The sequence below is a fragment of the Diospyros lotus genome, chromosome 7 (genome assembly GCF_014633365.1).
Source record: "Diospyros lotus cultivar Yz01 chromosome 7, ASM1463336v1, whole genome shotgun sequence".
Taxonomy (NCBI): domain Eukaryota; kingdom Viridiplantae; phylum Streptophyta; class Magnoliopsida; order Ericales; family Ebenaceae; genus Diospyros; species Diospyros lotus.
Genome location: NC_068344.1, coordinates 5811592 through 5831728, shown reverse-complemented (window position 1 = coordinate 5831728; position 20137 = coordinate 5811592). Strand labels below are relative to the sequence as shown.

General features: G+C 40.0%; 1 protein-coding gene and 1 long non-coding RNA gene across 3 annotated transcripts; one reads left to right on the top strand and one right to left on the bottom strand.

The window, feature by feature from the left end:
- Positions 1 to 2199: 2199 nt before the first annotated feature.
- LOC127806637 (uncharacterized) lies at positions 2200 to 3869 on the bottom strand. 2 transcript variants are annotated; one of them, XR_008024453.1, is made up of 5 exons: positions 3414 to 3869; positions 3209 to 3314; positions 2865 to 3109; positions 2586 to 2690; positions 2200 to 2484 (listed from the first exon to the last, which is right to left on the bottom strand). It is a non-coding gene; the product is annotated as an uncharacterized LOC127806637 (long non-coding RNA). The 2 variants fall into 2 exon arrangements; XR_008024452.1 differs by having other exon boundaries at positions 3209 to 3869.
- Positions 3870 to 17121: 13252 nt separating this feature from the next.
- Positions 17122 to 17745, top strand: LOC127806619 (uncharacterized). The gene has a single exon (XM_052344015.1). The coding sequence runs from the start codon at positions 17273 to 17275 to the stop codon at positions 17591 to 17593; it is 321 nt and encodes a 106-aa protein (XP_052199975.1). The 5' UTR covers positions 17122 to 17272; the 3' UTR covers positions 17594 to 17745.
- The last annotated feature ends 2392 nt before the right edge of the window (positions 17746 to 20137 follow it).

Genomic DNA, 20137 nt, shown 5'->3' with positions numbered 1-20137 from the left:
AGGCAGCTAGACAACAATGTTCCCAGTTAAATAAATTCATTATTGTATTTTAACAACAACAATTAGTGTCATTTGTGGGAAACGTACGAAAAGCCAACAAATTAGTTTGCAATGGCCCGAATGAAAAGCACCACTAATCAATAGAGTCAAGAGGGAATAGAGGCTCATTCCCTAAGGCATTCAGTCAGGGCACAATACAATATCTCACGCCCCACAAGACCGCCACCGAATAGCTTGCTCACATCACTTTAGATCTTTAGCCCTAGGGCCCTCAGAGGGCCTTTTTCTTAGGCTAGCTAAAAATCCACTCCTAAGGCTAAGGCTAGTTGGGAATTCACCCTCAGGGACCTCTAGGGGCCTTCTCCTACGGCCAGTTGGGAATTCACCCCCTAGGGACTTCCAAGGGCCTCTTCTAGGGCCAACAGGGAATCTACTCCTAAAACCACCACAGAATTTGCCCCCAGGGACCTCTAGAGGCCTCATCCTAGGGTCACCTAAGAATTCACCCCTAGCAACCTCTAGAAACCTTTTCCTAGGGCTAGTTGGGAATCCATTCCCAAGGTGAATTGGGAATTCACTTTTAGGGACCTCCGAAGGCCTCTTCCTAGGAATTAGTTGGGAATTCGCCCCTGGGGACCTCTAAGGGCCTCCTCCTAAGGTCAATTGGGAATCCACTCCCATGACCAGCATGGAATTCACCCCCAAGGACCTCTAGGGGCCTCTTCCCAAGGCCAGCTAGGAATTCCCCCCAGGGACCTCTGAGGGCCTTTTCCCAAGACTAGTTGGAAGTCCACTCCCAAGGCCAACAGGAAACTCATCCCTCAGAATTCAAAAACCCAGTTGGGTAGACCTTTTCATGAAACCACGAGTGGAGTATAAAGCCCTGTGATGCCAACATGGGGAAGGAATGTTGGCACTACAAGAAGTTACTAGGTTACTACAAAATATAGCCCCGCAAATGGCACTGCCGTTAGACTTGAAGAGGTTTGTGTCCAGCCCAACCTCTTTTCAGGGAGCACAAAAAGGAAGTTCTGAGACTACACCAAAACCACAAGAAACTCGGTCACATTCCACTCATTCTCAAAGCACTTGAGCTCGAGACCCTTCTTTTTTCCTAATGTGAGATAAAGAAATGGAGGAAACACCGAGAAGGCGGAACGACACCCAAAGGGATCTTCAAAAAGAAAATACCTTGAGATTGTTGAAAGTACGTCCACTAATGAGGAACGAGCTCCACCAAGAGGCCTTGTGAAAAGGATAAATAAAATTGAGGATCAGACAGCATTTAATGCTTGTGAAGTGGTGGATATGGAAAGAATGATTGAAAAAGTCTTAGAGAAGAATAAGTTACTACTTGCGCCAGAAGACCATTCTCGGAAAAGAATCCCTCTTACCTTGGCCATCATGGAGAAGCTCTTGCCAAAGAAGTTCAAGATGCTGCAGATGATTTCATACTCGGGTAAAGGTGATCCTCACAATCATATTCAGAACTATGAGTCCTTATGGTACTACATGGATGGGAAGATGAAATTATGTGCCAAGCTTTCCCTTTGACTCTTAACGGATTACGCTCGAGCATGGTACAACAGCTTGTGTAAACACTCCATATCCACTTTCGAAAAGTTGAGATATAAGTTTATTAAGGCGTTTATCAGCAACAGTTAAAGGAAAAAAGATGCAACTTATCATCTTAGTATCAAACAAGACAACAAAGAGACTCAACAATATGTGGACAGGTTTCACTAGGGGTGTGTAAATGGTTGGTTCGATTATCGAAGTGATCGAAAATCACTAACTGAAATAACTGAATCGTGTGACAAAATCAAACCAAACTAACAAAGTAACCCCAAATAATCGAACTAACTGAATCTAAACCGTAGTAACCGAACCGAAAATCGAAAGTAAACTGTAGAAATCAAAAACCAAAAACCGAAGTAACACAAAAAAAAAACTAACCGACATACATTACGAATTGAACAAACCGATTATGCATAAGAGAAACCGAGGAATAGCAAAAGAGATGGTAAGATGATAAACCAATTAACACAACCAGCTCAACTATTCATTGCAAATCATATATTGCACTTATGGCAGAATTTACATAACCAGCTTAACCTAGATGATGCTATCCAAATTCTGATACATTGATAGACTCATGATTGCAAAACAGGATAACCAGAAAAAAATATTCCACATAATTTGAGGCATTTGAAATTTATGAGAAATAAATGTTTGTACATGTTAAATCACAAGAAAATGAGAATATTTAGCGGAAACAAACCTGTGAACAGTGATCAATCCGAATAAAGAAGACACAATGAACCTGGCACAGGGGCAACTCCTCATGGCTTATCCTTTTGGAGTCTCCTTACCTTAATCTATATGTTCTTGGGACCAAAAGGTGAAATCCCCCTCAGCTCACACACACACATCTACATGTTCTGATGTTTGCAGATGTTGCTCCTCAATTGAAGTCTGTACTCTCTGCAACAAACACCAGAGAAGCATCTGGTAATGAGAGAGCCATCACAATCTCCATGGATTCGAGTAGGAGAAAAAGTAAAAATATTGCAATAAGGCACTACCTTCACAGAATTGCCAACCTCCTCTAGTTTTTGTATATAGTATCTGTCCCCTTGGACGAGGAAAAGAATCATACCCAAAGACATCAATTTTATTGATGGAAACACCTGGAGATAACCAAACAGGGACAAAAAATAATGGCATGACAGCAATTTTCTAGATAGAGGAATCCAAAGAAAGAAATTTATTATCTTAAGCAACATGGCATCACTTAGGGTTGCCTATCCTCAAAGAAAGAAATTTATTATCTTATCCAACAGTAATAGCAACATTTGACATACCCAAACAGCTGATGAATGGTTGCCTATCCTCAAACTTGGAACATCTTCAATTGTGGAAACTTGCCTAGAGAGAGCTGAGCTTCATTTCTCAAATTTACGAGCAGCTGTGTTAAAACAGCCTGATATAGAGATAATGATTCAATAATGTTTCATATCTTTCAAATGGGAACACCAACATCATCACTTAGGGGCTGAACACTTTCAATCCTGATTTGAATGTACACCACAATGGGACTGCAGATATCCTGAGAAAAGCATGGGCTTGGAATATATTGATTAGCCTTTAGAAAAATTAAAAAACTGTACCTCCAATGCATTAATAACATCACATTTTCAAAATTTACCTCCATTGACAAATAAAATTGCTTAGTCATAATACAAATAGTCTGGAGTGCCAACAGCTGCATGCTCATTAAGAAGAGGATAGTCATAATACAAAGAAGTGAAGAACTACAACACACAAACAATATGAAACACAGAGTCAATCAATATGATCAGAACATGACAAATTCGGAGAAGCAAACAAAGAACTACAGTAAAAAAACATACCTGTAAAACAGTAAAAGACTAAGTGGTAGTAGCTTTTGCTTCTATGTCTATGAGAACATAAAAATCAAGAGGTAACTATTTTACAACAAACAAAGATATCAAAAGCTTAGATAAGATATCAAGAATTCATACTTGTTAAAGAAGTACAGTACAATCAAGCTTACAAGACAGTTCATAGTTAACATAAAAATGATAAAATAAGCAAGGAGTTCAACAATCATAATATTAAATTACAACAGTTTCAACAAATAAAAAATTTCAACAATTTCAACACCGTTTACCGAACTGCTCATTCAGATCAATGTGAAATACTAAAATGATTCCACACCTAAAATGAAGAGCAATGTAAGTAGACAATATGAACAAAACAATACAACAACTATTAACTCAACAACAAAATTTAAAACATAAACAACAATATAGTAGAAAACATATGTACTTACAAATGCATGAGATCTTCAATTTTCATAGGTTCAGGGCTGTTTAGTGTAACTTTTGCCAATTCTAAAATCAACACGCAAAATTAACTAATTAATTAATTTCAAAGTAACAAGTATTGAACTAAAATTTAGAAAAAACGTAAAACTGAGTTTACCTTCTTCAAGTTTTTCAACATGATCCAAATTTTCTTCAACACTCATTGGGGTGGTAGATGTCCGAAGCCAATCTTGCGTATAAATCAAACTTTCAACAATTTTAAGAGATAGAGAACTCTTAAATGGATCAAGTACTCAAACCCCAGTACTGAAGACAAACTCAGACGCAACAATTGAAACTGAAATTACTAACACAGCACAAGCCATAAATGATAGAATAGGAAATCGATGACAATTAGCTTTTCACCAATTCAAAAAGTTAAAATCATCATTTTCCTCCTCGCACACTTCACTGAAATACTTATTAAATTCTGAATGCGCATTAGTAGAACCACTACCACTGGCAGACTTATGCTTTTTGAAGCGACTAACTTTTAGGCTTATCGACTAATATAACACCTTACTCAATTAGATATACTATGTAATCGATTATATGAAGGGCTTACTCGATTGTGACCAAGTCATTACTTAACTAACATAGGGAGCCACATAAACTTGCATTAATCACTCGATTACAAGGCTAAGATTATTCGACTAATAGAGATCTTTACTCAAGTACAAACACTTGATACTCGATTAACCTTAAGACCAAAAACTTAGCCAGCATCCAACTCATACTTACTTGATTATAGGAATATATTCACTAGAGTATAAAAAGACATTAATCAATTATAAATAAATTTACTCAATTAGAGGTTTGGATTATTAAAACTTTTATAATATTTGAAAATTTTGGGAAGTTTAAATTTTTAGAAATATTGAAAATTAAATCAAAACAGGCCCAATTGCATATATTATTTATATATATATCACACACATATATATATATATATTATTTGATGGCGGCTACGTTAGAGGCCAACAACGATGGAGGCATTAGCGGCGGCAAATGGGGATAGGAGAGGAGAAATTGCAGACGAGACTGATAAGACTCAAAGAGAGAAAAAAGAAGATGGATACGTTAGCGGCAACGACTGGAACAACACAGGTAAATTGAGATTGAGGCATTAGCAATGGTTGGAACAACAAATGTGAACGATGATAGGAGATGAGAAGTCACTAGGCGAGGAAGAGAAGACTTAGAGAGAGAGAATGAGAAAGGGTTTTATGGGGGGTTTGTAATGACATGTGGTAGCATCTCATTGGCAGGTATTGCACAGTCAACATGTGTTGCCACATCAACACCATGTCACCAAATCCGACAAGGGAGCTTATCGAAAAATTGTAAATGTGATCACATTGTAAAAAATTTCCAAGGTTAGTGATCACATCGCAAAAAATTAAAGTTTAGTGGCCACAATAGAAAAGCCCCCAAAGTTTTGTGATCTTTTGTAGGCAACCCCGCCCGGATATCCCAACCGCCCGGTCTATCCGAACGAGAGCGCCTACATGAGAGAAGAGAAACAAACACAAGACAAAAATACCCTGGCATGCATACATACGAAAAATACAACAGCGGAAGCAAAATAATATACATGCACGCCTACAAGTACCCTGCTGGAACAGCAGTCAAGGAGTATATAAAAATATACAGACACCTGTGCCAACGATAAAAGATACAAAGAACAACCGGGCACAGTCAAAAATGAGAGTCAGAACTCTTAACAAAACATCAGAGAAAACGGGGGCAGCTAACTGTACACCCTACCGACACGGCTGGCTGCTAGGTGGCACGGTCCTCGCCCTCGACTTTAGCCTTACCCTTACCTGGAATGATGGAAAGCAAGGTGAGTCGCAAGACTCAGCAAGTTTATATGAAAAGGAAGGCTGTAAACGAAACAGAAGAGAAGATCACCCCAAATATAAACCCACATGTACACACAAGTCATGTGACGCAACAACGCAACAGTGCCGCATAATAAAACATATACCGGTCCTTGGGGCCCACATAGAACACCTGGCACCCAAGTCCCATACCAACCTGCCGCTGCCCTGAAAGGCAACGTAAATCACCACAAACCTGTGCGCACTGTCCCGGGTCGGTACTCCCGTCACCCGTATCCCTGCCGGTACTCCCGACAGCCGAGCCAAAGGCTCCCTCGGAACGGTACTCCCGTCCGAGAACTAATAACTACCAGTAACCATGCAATGCATATAAAATGCAAGGCGTAATGAGCACCAACGTGATACAAGGCGCCCATACATCCAGGCATCAAGCCATGCTCCGCCCACGTAGTAAATCACACGCGATGCATATGCCCGTGCTGGATGCAACCTGACCAATCTAAAATGTCCGTGATCAAGCATAACCAAATCATGATGATCCCATCATGCAGCCCGAACCCATGTGCATACCAAACCATGCAACAAAAATGAAATAATCAGGCATGCTATAATCACATAACGGTAGAGTAGGTTAGCAGTGCTTGACATCGGTTAGCGGTTAGTGACCAGGAGAGACCATCTGACGGCCTAAAATAGACCATACAACAGTTTCACCGTCACCGAACGGCTAACCCTTGCCCCCTACTGCCCAACCGCTCTAGCCAATAAATAACCGAAAATCCATAATAATACCCGACAGCTAAGAACCTAGCCCCGGGTGAGTACGACATCATTCCCATAGAATTGGGGGTGATACAAACCCCCGTAGGCAACCAACGATTAATACCCTCGAAACCAGGTTAATAAATTAAATTATTAAACACACCGTTTAAATTCCATAATTTATTAACAGTCAAATCTAACGAAGGGAGGCCAAATAAATTGACATCGAAAGAATCGACAATGAGGGTATATAGAACTTGCCTTTCCGGAGATAGCCTTAAGCTCAATTTGACCAAACACGGTCAAAGTTATACAAACTGCAATATTCCAATTATTGACAAAATTAATAAAATTGGGCTCCAAATAAAATTTCAACCGCAGAGAATATTAATTACTAGTTTAATTACATACCTGGATAATTAAATCAGGGATTAAACGGAGTTTAATCCAATTTTTGAAGCTCAAAATTCTCAATTTCTCCCGCGAGCTGCTGCTGCTTTTCTGCAATTTTCCTTACTGCTTGCTGTTCAAATTCACGCCCGAAATCGGGCAAAATTCGGCCTTAAATTGGCCAAAATGAGTGGCCAGCGCGCGGCCACGTGGCAGCGCTGGGGCGGCCACCGCCTTCACCCCGAAACGACGTCGTTTTGGGGTGCTTGGCTGATTAAAAATCAGCCCTCGCGCACAGCTGCCCCCCCCCCCGCGTTTCGATCCCGCGACCGCCTGCCTCGCACGCGCGCCCGCGACCACCCGCGCCACACGCCTCATTCAACCTATATATGTTTTAACTTATATTTAAGGTGACTTTTTCCCTCTTTCGCGATTCACGCCAGCACCCCACAACTTCCATTAATTACACTCTCGCCCCCTATATTAATTACAGAAATGCCCGAAACTTCTAAAAATCCCACAACTTGATTTATTTTAATTTTTCTCTAATTCCAGAAATTCCTAACACAAATTAATTAATTATTTTAATTTCTTATTTCCTTAAAATCACATAAGTAAATTTTATTAAATCACAACAAATTATTTTAATATTTCTTTTAATTTAAATTACCCCAAAATTAAATTAAATTGGCATTTACGGGGCGTTACCAATCCTCCCCCCCTTAAAAGAATTTCGTCCCCGAAATTCGTACCTGGCTAGGCAAACAACTGAGGATGAAGTCGCCTCATCTCCTCCTCTAGCTCCCAAGTAGCCTCTTCAGGGGTATGCCACTGCCACTGGACCTTAACGTAGGGAATTGTATGGTTGCGAAGCACTTTTTCTTTCTGATCCACAATGCTAGCAGGCAACTCGGTATATGACGCATCCTCTTGCACCACGAGAGGATGATAATCAATAACATGCCCGGGATCTACCACATACTTACGAAGCATAGAAACATGAAAGACATCATGTACGTGGGCTAACTGAGGAGGTAAAGCTAATCGATAAGCCAACGGTCCGACTCGCTCAAATATCTCAAACAGTCCCACATAGCAAGGACTCAACTTGCCAGATACTCCAAAGCGTCGAACACCCCTCATCGGCATAACCCGAAGAAAAACATGATCACCCACCTCAAACTCCAAATCCCGGCGTCGTCTGTCAGCATAACTCTTCTGACGGTCCTGAGCTGCCTTCATCCTAGCCCGAATCAACTGGATCTTCTCTGATGTCTGCTCTACCAACTCCGGTCCAAGCAATGCTCGCTCCCCAATCTCGGTCCAACAAAGCGGTGATCTACATGGTCGCCCGTACAACGCCTCAAATGGTGCCATCCCAATACTGGCCTAGAAGCTATTATTGTAGGCAAACTCCACTAGCGACAAATGGTCATCCCAGCTCCCATAGAAATCCAATACACAGGCGCGGAGCATATCTTCCAAAGTCCGTATGGTCCGCTCCGACTGCCCGTCAGTCTGAGGATGGAAAGCTGTACTGAAAGTCAACTGGGTCCCCATAGCACTCTGCAACGCCTCCCAAAATCGTGAGGTAAATCGAGGATCCCTGTCTGACACAATGCTAGATGGGACTCCATGCAGTCTCACCACCTCGTCAATGTATAACGTGGCCAGTCGATGAATAGGATAGGTCTTCTTGACAGGTAGAAAGTGCGCTGATTTGGTCAATCGATCGATAATCACCCATATCGAATCGAATCCCCGAATAGATCGTGGCAATCCTGAGACAAAATCCATAGCTATGCGCTCCCATTTCCACTCCGGCACAGATAAAGGTCGTAACAATCCCGCGGGCCTCTGGTGCTCAGCTTTGACTTGCTGACACACTAAACATCGAGATACAAACTCTGCTACGCTCCTCTTTATGCCGCTCCACTAATATTGGCGCCGTAAGCCCTGATACATCTTCGTCGCCTCAGGGTGGATAGTATAGGGAGAACGATGAGCTTCCTCTAGGATCCTCTGCCTAATATCACTGTCACTAGGCACGCAAATCCGCCCACGAAACAATAGCAAACCATTGTCCCTCTGGCTGTACCCCAATGACCCAAATCTCTCCATATCAGCCATAATCTCACCAAGCTCCACATCCTGTCGCTGTCGATCGCGAATCTGACCCTCTAGATCTGAATGGATACTCATGGCAGCACAATAGAGTGTAGGATTGTCTGGTGCCACAGAGATAGTAAGATCGCTCATCTGCTCCAGTAAGAACCACTCCTGCACCATCATAGCTGCAACTGATGCTCCACGGCGACTCAGTGCATCTGCTACCACATTGGCTTTACCTGGGTGATAGAGGATCTCGCAATCATAATCTTTAAGCAGCTCTAACCAACGACGTTGTCTCATATTGAGTTCCTTCTGTGAAAAGAGGTACTTAAGGCTCTTGTGATCAGTGTAAATCTGGACTCTCTCACCATAAAGATAATGCCTCCAAATCTTCAAAGCAAACACTACGGCCGCTAACTCCAGATCATGTGTAGGGTAATTATCCTCGTGCCTCTTCAACTGTCTGGATGCATAAGCATTCACTCGGCCGTCCTGCATCAAAACACATCCCAACCCTGCATACGAGGCATCGCTATATATAGTAAATAACTCACCACACCTGGGTATCGTCAGTATTGGTGCCGAAGTCAAACGCCGCTTCAACTCCTGGAAAGACCTCTCACAAGACTCGTCCCAAATAAATTTGACGCCTTTCCTCATCAACTTCGTCATGGGTGATGCAAGCCGTGCAAAGCCTTCTATGAATCGTCGATAATAACCGGCAAGTCGAAGAAAACTCCGAATCTCCGTCACTGTCATCGGTCTCGGCCAATCCATCACGGCTCTAGTCTTTTCTGGGTCTACTGAGATACCCTCACCTGAGACCACGTGTCCCAAGAATACCACTCGGGTCTGCCAAAACTCACATTTCGAAAACTTGGCATATAACTGCTCATCTCTGAGCTTCTACAGAACCACGCTCAGATGCGCCTCGTGTATCTCAGGGCTCGGTGAGTAAATTAGGATGTCGTCAATGAAAACTATGACAAAAGAATCCAAGTATTCCTTGAATACTCTATTCATCAGATCCATAAATACCGCAGGTGCATTGGTCAGCCCAAATGGCATGACCACAAACTCATAATGGCCGTAACGTGTACGAAATGCGGTCTTCGCAATATCCTCATCTCTGACTCGCACCTGATGATAACCTGACCGCAAATCTATTTTGGAAAATATTGATGCACCACGTAATTGATCTAGTAAATCATCCACACGGGGTAAGGGGTACTTATTCTTAATTGTTACCTGATTAAGCTGCCGGTAGTCTATACACAGTCGCATAGACCCGTCTTTCTTACGCACAAATAATACTGGAGCCCCCCATGGCGATGTGCTCGGTCGAATAAACCCCCTCTCCAAAAGATCTTGCAACTGTACCTTAAGTTCTTTTAATTCATTAGCAGCCATACGGTAAGGAGTCTTGGAAATAGGCTGCGTACCTGACAACAGATCGACTGCAAAATCAATCTCCCGGTGCGGTGGTAGTCCCGGCAACTCATCTGGGAACACATCTGGAAAGTCTCGCACCACAGGATAGGCAGCCAACTCCTTCTTCTCCCCAGCTATCACGGTTACAAATGCAAAATAAGCTTCACACCCACGTCGTATAAGCCTCTCGGCGTGCATAACCGATATCATCGGCGTAGTCACCACAGGCTTTACACCTCGGTATGTAACAACTGGTCTCCCCAGGTGCTCAAATGAAATTACCTTCCGACGACAATCAACTCGAGTATAGTGCTGTGAGAGCCAATCCATACCCAACAGCAAATCAAAATCCTAGATCGCCAAAACAACAAGATCTCCCAAAAATACCCGGTCATGAATCCCTATCTCGCAATCCCTAACCATCTCACTCCCCAACAATACCATCCCTCCCGGTGTCGAAACAGATAAATCATATGGTAAGGGGTCACACGGGATCGGGATCTTATGCAACAAATGGGGTGCTATAAAAGAGTGGGTAGAACTTGTATTAAATAAGGCACGTGCATCGTGACCATAAAAAGAAAGTATACCTTGTACCGTATCACTGCCCTCAGCTGCCTCGGCGGCTATCACCGCAAACGCCATTCCTGCTGTAAGTCAACAAACTCGAACACCTTCTGCTCTCTGACCCAAGCCGGTATATAAATCTCATTGAATGCCGCGACAAACTGTGCCCATGTCGGGCCTCCATCACCATATCGCTGTCTGGTGGTCTCCCACCATCGCTTAGCGTCTCCTCGCAACAGGAAGGTTCCCAATCGAATTCTATGGGCCTCTGCACAGCCTATAGATCGTAGATGCTTCTCCACAGCCAATAGCCAATCCTTGGCCTCTGTCGTGTCGACACCTCCACTAAACTCTGGTGGACGTAGGGCCATAAAGTCTTTAAGTAATGCGGCACCAGAACTGTCCCCTGCTCCCGGTGTACCTGAATGTGACGCCTGGACCGTAGCGGTCCTACCATCGTGACTGCGCTCCTGACGTAACTGAGATGCCGCCAGTACGTCTACAGCCCGTAGAAGACCTGCCAATGTCTCCTGCATGTCCGGAGGCCCTGGCTGTCTCTCATCTCCTGTATCTGTCGCCTGTACCTCAGGAGTAGGAACAAGGTGCCCTCTACCTCGCATCGGTGGTCTACCACGACCTCGTCCACGGCGTGCGTCCATGAGTCCTACATAACCAAAATTAATTAGAACGCACTTCGAAATTAAGGACACGACCTGACACTCTAACTCTACCTAACAACCTTGGTGTACAGTTACTTGTCCCCCAAATTGACTCAATGACGCTCTGATACCAACATTGTAGGCAACCCCGCTCGGATATCCCAACCGCCCGGTCTATCCAAACGAGTGCGCTCACAGCAGGGAAGAGGAATAGACAAAAGACAAAAATGCCCTAGCATGCATAAATAAGAAATTTAACAGCGGAAGCAAAACGGTAAACATGCATGCCCACAAGCACCCCGCTGATACAGCGGTCATGAAGTATATAAAAATACATACAGACCTTGTGCCAACAATAGGAGGTACAAATGACGACCTGGCACAGTCAAAAATAAAAGACAACGACTCTAGCAAAACATCAGAGATGACGGGGGCAGCTAACTGTACACCTTACCAACGCGGCCGACTGCTAAGTGGCACGGTCCTCGCCCTCGACTTTAGCCTTACCCTTACCTGGAATGATAGAAAGCAAGGTGAGTCGCAAGACTCAGCAAGTTTATATGAAAATGAAAGCTGTAAACGAAACGGAAGAGAAGATCACCCCAAATATAAACCCACATGTACACACAAGTCATGTGACGCAACAACGCAACAGTGCCGCATAATAAAACATATACCGGTCCTTGGGGCCCACATAGAACACCTAGCACCCAAGTCCCATACCAACCTGCCGCTGCCCTGAAAGGCAACATAAATCACCACAAACCTATGCGCACTGTCCCGGGTCGGTACTCCCGTCACCCGTATCCCTGCTGGTACTCCCGACAGCCGAGCCAAAGGCTCCCTCAGAACGGTACTCCCGTCCGAGAACTAATAACTACCAGTAACCATGCAATGCATATAAAATGCAAGGCGTAATGAGCACCAACGTGATACAAGGCGCCCATACATCCAGGCATCAAGCCATGCTCCGCCCACGTAGTAAATCACACGCGATGCATATGCTCGTGCTGGATGCAACCTGACCAATCTAAAATGTCCGTGATCAAGCATAACCAAATCATGATGATCCCATCATGCAGCCCGAACCCATGTGCATACCAAACCATGCAACAAAAATGAAATAATCAGGCATGCTATAATCACATAACGGTAGAGTAGGTTAGCAGTGCCTGACACCGGTCAGCGGTTAGTGACCAGGAGAGACCATCTGACGGCCTAAAATAGACCATACAACAGTTTCACCGTCACCGAACGGCTAACCCTTGCCCCCACTGCCCAACCGTTCTAGCCAATAAATAACCGAAAATCCATAATAATACCCGACAGCTAAGAACCTAGCCCCGGGTGAGTACGACATCATTCCCATAGAATTGGGGGTGATACAAACCCCCGTAGGCAACCAACGATTAATACCCTCGAAACCAGGTTAATAAATTAAATTATTAAACACACCGTTTAAATTCCATAATTTATTAACAGCCAAATCTAACGAAGGGAGGCCAAATAAATTGACATCGAAAGAATCGACAATGAGGGTATATAGAACTTGCCTTTCCGGAGATAGCCTTAAGCTCAATTTGACCAAACACGGTCAAAGTTATACAAACTGCAATATTTCAATTATTGACAAAATTAATAAAATTGGGCTCCAAATAAAATTTCAACCGCAGAGAATATTAATTACTAGTTTAATTACATACCTAGATAATTAAATCAGGGATTAAACGGAGTTTAATCCAATTTTTGAAGCTCAAAATTCTCAATTTCTCCCGCGAGCTGCTGCTGCTTTTCTGCAATTTTCCTTACTGCTTGCTGTTCAAATTCACGCTCGAAATCGGGCAAAATTCGGCCTTAAATTGGCCAAAATGAGTGGCCAGCGCGCGGCCACGTGGCAGCGCTGGGGCGGCCACCGCCTTCACCCCAAAACGACGTCGTTTTGGGGTGCTTGGCTGATTAAAAATCAGCCCTCGCGCACAGCTGCCCCCCCGCTTTTCGATCCCTCGACTGCCTGCCTCGCACGCGCGCCCGTGTCCAGCCGCGCCACACGCCTCATTCAACCTATATATGTTTTAACTTATATTTAAGGTGACTTTTTCCCTCTTCCGCGATTCAAGCCAGCACCCCACAACTTCCATTAATTACACTCTCGCCCCCTATATTAATTACAGAAATGCCCGAAACTTCTAAAAATCCCACAACTTGATTTATTTTAATTTTTCTCTAATTCCAGAAATTCCTAACACAAATTAATTAATTATTTTAATTTCTTATTTCCTTAAAATCACATAAGTAAATTTTATTAAATCACAACAAATTATTTTAATATTTCTTTTAATTTAAATTACCCCAAAATTAAATTAAATTAGCATTTACGGGGCGTTACATCTTTGGTGTGATTTACCCCAGTAGTCCATTTCTTTCTAATAACAAGAAATGAATTTCAAACAATGCAAGCAATCACTTTCTCGATAAATTAAAAGAAAAAAAAATCATACAAGAGAATACCCTAACCCTCTTGAGACAACGAAAAACTTGCAACGCAAACAAAGGAAATACATTAAGAAACTAACCTAACTAAAAGCCAAAAAAATTTGAAAAATACTAAACCCTAACCTAATTGTTGATAGTAACCTCTATTGACGGTCAATCTTCAGTGTGGGTTGATTGTCCAAGCACAAGGAAAAGAAAAAACAAGGGAGTGAAGAAATGATGTGGGTCAAGTTGGTCATCGGTGTGGATCGTCGATGTGGGTTTAACGAAGGGGACGACGAAGTAAAAAATGGCTAACGGCTGATGGTAAAAGGAAAGGAAACAAAGGGGATTACTGATGGCGACGGACTAACGGTAGGGTTTTGGTTCCAATTAGGGTTTAGTTTGTCGGTCTCTTTCTCTTGGTCTTGGTCTCTCTCGAAGAACTTGGGTGTTGGGTTCGTTTTAGTCAGTATCTTTCTTCTTCTTCATTTGCATGCGGCCAGTCAAAAAATGATGTTTTGCAAATATCAAAACGATATCGTTTTATACTTTGATTAGTTCGGTTACTCCGACAAAAAAAATCGAATCGAAAATCAAAAACTAAACTTTCTGCAATAAATAGTCAAATTGAACCATTTCAATAAAATAATCAAACTGATCAAAAAGTTTAGTCAATTCGGTTCAGTTAATTCGATTTAATCGAACATTTGCTCATTTCTACTCATTTCAACGAGTGACACCACCTAGATGACCAGTTGACAATATTTGAATTAGTAGACTTGTTTGTTGCACTTCATTAATAATTAAAAAATACGGTGTTTGGTCTCTAATGTTCAAAACATCAAAATTCTATATCTCAATTATTAGAAAATAAAGTTGTTATTTATGTCACGTAGGACATACACATAAAAAAAAAAGGTACTATATCATAAAAAGACCGTGTCAATAAAACGTATCAAATTAAAATTTACCTTGATGGGAAAAGACCAAATTATGCATAATTAAAAAAAAATCCTAAATTTCAAATACTTAAATATCTGGATCATTAACTCCAAAAATATTACCTTCTTCTATTCTCAATCAAAAAATATGATAGAATTAATCTCCTTTATTTATTTTTTATTGAACTCGGTTTCATCTCTCTCTTACTTTCTTTTTTATATCCTTTTTGTGTTTTAAGATAAAAAATTAAAACTAATAATTTTTAAAAATTGAGATATAAAACTTTAATATTTTGCACATCAGTGATAAAATGATATATTTTTTAATTATTGTGAGATTATGACGTATTAGTTAATTTATTCAAATACTGTTAATCGCTTGTTCACGTAATGTGTCACTTACGAAAATAAATGTATTCATATATGCCCTAACATTTCGTCATAATAAAGATTTAAAATAATAACTAGTGTTCACTCGTGCGATGCACGTGAGGTGTAATCACAATAAATTTAAAAATTAAATTTTAATTAATATTAAAAAAATTATATATTAGTCTTGAAAATGCAATATCTTAAATCTTAAATAGTATTGAAAAACTCATAGATTAATCTTGCATTAAATTAAATGTAGTGATTGATTAATTATTAAAATAAAATTATTTATTATATTATATATTTATTTATAAATTATAAATATAAATATAAATTAAAACTTCTAAATGTGAGGAAACATGGATTTTTCAATGCTAATTAAAAATTTATTTAAAATTTTTAATTTTTGATCTTGAAATTTAATTTTCGCAGTAATAACAAAATTTTGAAAATATGAATTTTGACTTATTTTTCTTTCACTATGTATTAATTTTCTTGCATAGTCTTGCAAATGTGATTTGTTAAATTTTAATTAATATTGAAAAATTCATATATTAATATTTATTTTTTAATAATTGAGGAACTAATAAAAAATAATATTATAATATTTTTTATTAACAATATTTATAAAAAATATTTATTTTTAATTCATTGAGAAATTATATATCCATACATGACTTAATTAATAATTTAAATTGTCTATTCAAATTTTGTATTAATAATATTTATTTAATTAATAATGAAAAGTTTCAAAATACTTTATAGGAGATCTCCAATTGTTTTGGAATAATAAATACTAAATACAAATTATTTTTATTTTACACAAATGAATAATTTTTTATGACTTAATTAATAGTTTAAATTATTTATTTATATTTTTAAGAAATAATATTTATTTTTGATTGATTGAGGGATTAATTGAGGAATTAATAAAAAATAATATTATAAATATTTTTAATTAATAATATTGATAAAAAATACTTATTTTTAATTAATTGAGAAATTAATTAATGAGAACATTAATTGACTTTAAAATTAAGTTATAAGTCTTCCAAGCTCATGTTTAATTTTTTTTTATTATTTTTAATTTATTAAAAAATACAAGCATTTAATTACTGCTAGTTTTAGTAATTGATACAAGTTTTGAGAGAAAAAAATCTTTTGTAAACTATTATACTTTTATATATATAAAGATTTTTAATAATTAAATATAAAATATTAATATTTTACACGTTAAAAAGTAATTATCATATTTTTAATTATTAAGGGTTAGAGTATGCATTAAGGCTTTTATTTATTTAAACTATAGCGTCTAAAAGTTAGGTTAAAATTCTAAGACACTGCATCTTGCCCTTGGCTTCTGGGAATTCGCGAGAGGCCGCTCAGAAAAGGCACCACCTGTACGTCGCCCCTTACCCAACCTAGGATCTGAGCTGCCTAACATTGCCTTTCTCGTCACGGCTCCATCAATAACTAGACCCAATAATTTTATGCCTCATGGCAGCAACTCACCCTTTTGACCAATCCATGCCGACGTTCACCTGACACTTCCTCACCGAACTGTGCGGGGATCTCTGGATATTCACTGAATTGGGCCACCTTCTGCCCCAGCATGATCCGAACGACCATATGGTCCCTAGCCTTTACCCACCAGAAAGGCTATTCGATGGGGGGACATTTTTGTCATTTAGTTTCCCTCCAAAGCGTGCAGTTTCCCGAGGGGAAGGGGCTATAAGGGTTCCCAAATCCCATGTCCTGTTCTCTCAGACACCTCATGTTTCTGGGCAAAAGTTTCCACTCTTCTAGAGAAAATATCTGCACCCAGGAACATGAAGAGGCAGAGGAGTACGGGAGAGAGCAGGCCGCCGGCGAGGAAGGCCAAGAGGAGGGAGGAGGAGAAAGCGGTGGCGGCGGTTGAGGAGGAGGAGAAGAAGAAGAGGGAGTGCCGCCGGGAACATGTGGCGGCAGAGGAGGAGGCGGAGGCACGGTGGTGGAGCGCCGCGGACGAGCAAATGTCGTGGGGGGCGTTCTGGTGCCCATCATGGGATATAGAGTATCTGGCCGGCGAGGCTTACAACACTCTTTACAGCGACGTCGCCTGGGACGACGACATATGGGATCTCAGAGCCATCAACCAAGTTCCAAATTAATCAATATCCATCAATTCCATGAGAGATCGATATATGGGTTTGCTTAATTTAATGTTTAATTTGCAGTTTCAGTTTTAGTTACTAATCAAAGTTTAGGATTCTATTCATGGAAACATCAGTTTTGTTCTTTTAATGGATTTAGATCGACTGCATGTATGTGTGTATATATATATGTGTGTGTGTATATATGTATATCCCATGATGAATGACTTAAGCGAGAAGTTGAATTTGGTTTCCACTGATGGCAGCCAATTAGTCTAAGTGGCAGCTAATTAGTTTAGACTTAACGTCGTCTAATCCGCAATTTACGAGCCAAATAAATTTGGGTTTATTTGAAGTTGGAATTTGGAAGAAGAAACAGAAGTAAAGCTGTTATCTTGGTGGGTTCAGTTCATACACTAGGCCAACTGTTAGAGATTGAAACAGCCTGCTTTATGTATGTTTTAAAAATAGGGGCAAATATATTTATATCCAGCACACAGAAGGCAACAATTGTTGTCTATTTTGGGGCAAACTAACAAAGCGCAAGAGCCGCAAGTTTCACATTTAGATATTTTTCGGATCTATGGCTAATTTTCAATGTTAATCCACTAAAAGAAATTATTATATTGCCATAAAGACTCTGACAAAAAGTTTGTCTGTTATAACGAAAATAGGGAGCTATCACAAAAGGTTGTGCTTCGAGGCATTTGACAATTTCGTCAACAACGCTTAATTAATTCATCAATAAAAGAGACTTTAGTGAATAAATTATTTGTACCTTTGTTTTTTTTTTTAATTTAGGTTTTTTATCTATAACTTTTGTGTTCGTTTTAGTATTCGATACTTTGATCGTAGTTTGTTTTCAATTCTAAATTCATACGAACTAATATCAAACCTGTTGAATCAAACCATGAGCATCTTGACAGGTCTCAATCGTCAAATATGAAATTCTTCATCTTTTTTGTCACCTAGGTTTCTTGCTGTCATCATCGTCACCGTCAATCGCTTGTACTCTATCATCATCGATTGTTGTTACCCACCGATTTGCTAGTCATCGCCAACCGACATTAGTCCTGTTGTAGTTGCCATCAACTACATCACTCACCGTTTTCAATCATCGTGACTATTCTTGTGCCTCCTTCAATCGATGCATCTTTTTCGATCATCATCTTCGTCTTCGCCTTTGCTAGTGATTGGTCGTTTCCAATTGTCGCATTGGTCTTCTTTGGTCGACATTATCCCTGTCTCAGCCATCGAATCTCCTTTGCCTTCAATCATCTCCAGTAGTTGCTATAACTGTTGACCTTTGTGCTTTTTGCCATTGTCGAAGATGGCTCTTGTGCCATTTGCCACTATCTTCAACTATTCGTTCTTTTGGTTGCCATCTTCTTCTTCGATCACCGACAATTCTGTCTGTTCGCCTTCGTCTTCTCCAATAGTCACGTATCATCATCATCAAAGAGTTGGCCATAGTTGTTGGCCTTTCAAGCTTTGCCTGTCCAGATCTATCGAGATTTGACAAATCCCAACCTAGATCCAACCCAATAGTTTGTTTAGCCTAGATGCAGCAAATCCAAATTTGTCTCGCTGAGACTTATGGTCCAAATTCACTATCTTGATTTTTAGGAGAAGATGCAAGCAATCTTAGATGATGCGAGTACTCTTGATTTAAATAGATATAAGTACATTGATAAATGTGGAGTCATTAAACTCAATAAAGATATGCTGACTCAGATCTTGTTACCTATGCTTTTTTCATGACGTATTAAGATTTATTTTCGCGATTCATTTTCTAATCAGAATATAGATTTGTACAAGTTGATCTTTTTTTGTATATATATAAATGAGTAGTAGATCTATAAATAAATACCTAATACTAAAAAATTATTACAGTAATATCACTATTGTAGTAGTAATATCATCATAGTGATATTGTAGTAATAATATGTTCATTTTAAAATTATTTAATAATGAAACATTTTACATCCAAATAAATAGAACCAAAAATTGAAACATATAATGACACAATAATTTTTATCATAAACCTTAAGAGCGCCGCGGACGAGCAAATGTCGTGGGGGGCGTTCGGGTGCCCGTCATAGGGTATAGAGTATCTGGCCGGCGAGGCTTACAACACGCTTTACAGCGACGTCGCCTGGGACGACGACATATGGGATCGATCTCAGAGCCATGAACCAAGTTCCATGTTAATCAATATCCATCAATTCCATGAGAGATCGATATATGGGTTTGCTTAATTTAATGTTTAATTTGCAGTTAATCAAAGTTTAGGATTCCATTCATGGAAACCTCAGTTTTGTTCTTTTATGGCTTTAGATCGACTGCATGTATATATATGTGTGTGTGTGTGTGTGTGTATATATCCCACATTATGAATGACTTAAGCGAGAACTTGAGTTTGGTTTCCACTGATGGCAGCTAATTAGTTTAGACTTGACTTCGTCTAATCCGTAATTTACGAGCCAAATAAATTTGGGTTTATTTGAAGTTGGAATTTGGAAGAAGAAACAGTATAGAAGTAAAGCTGTTATCTTGGTGTGT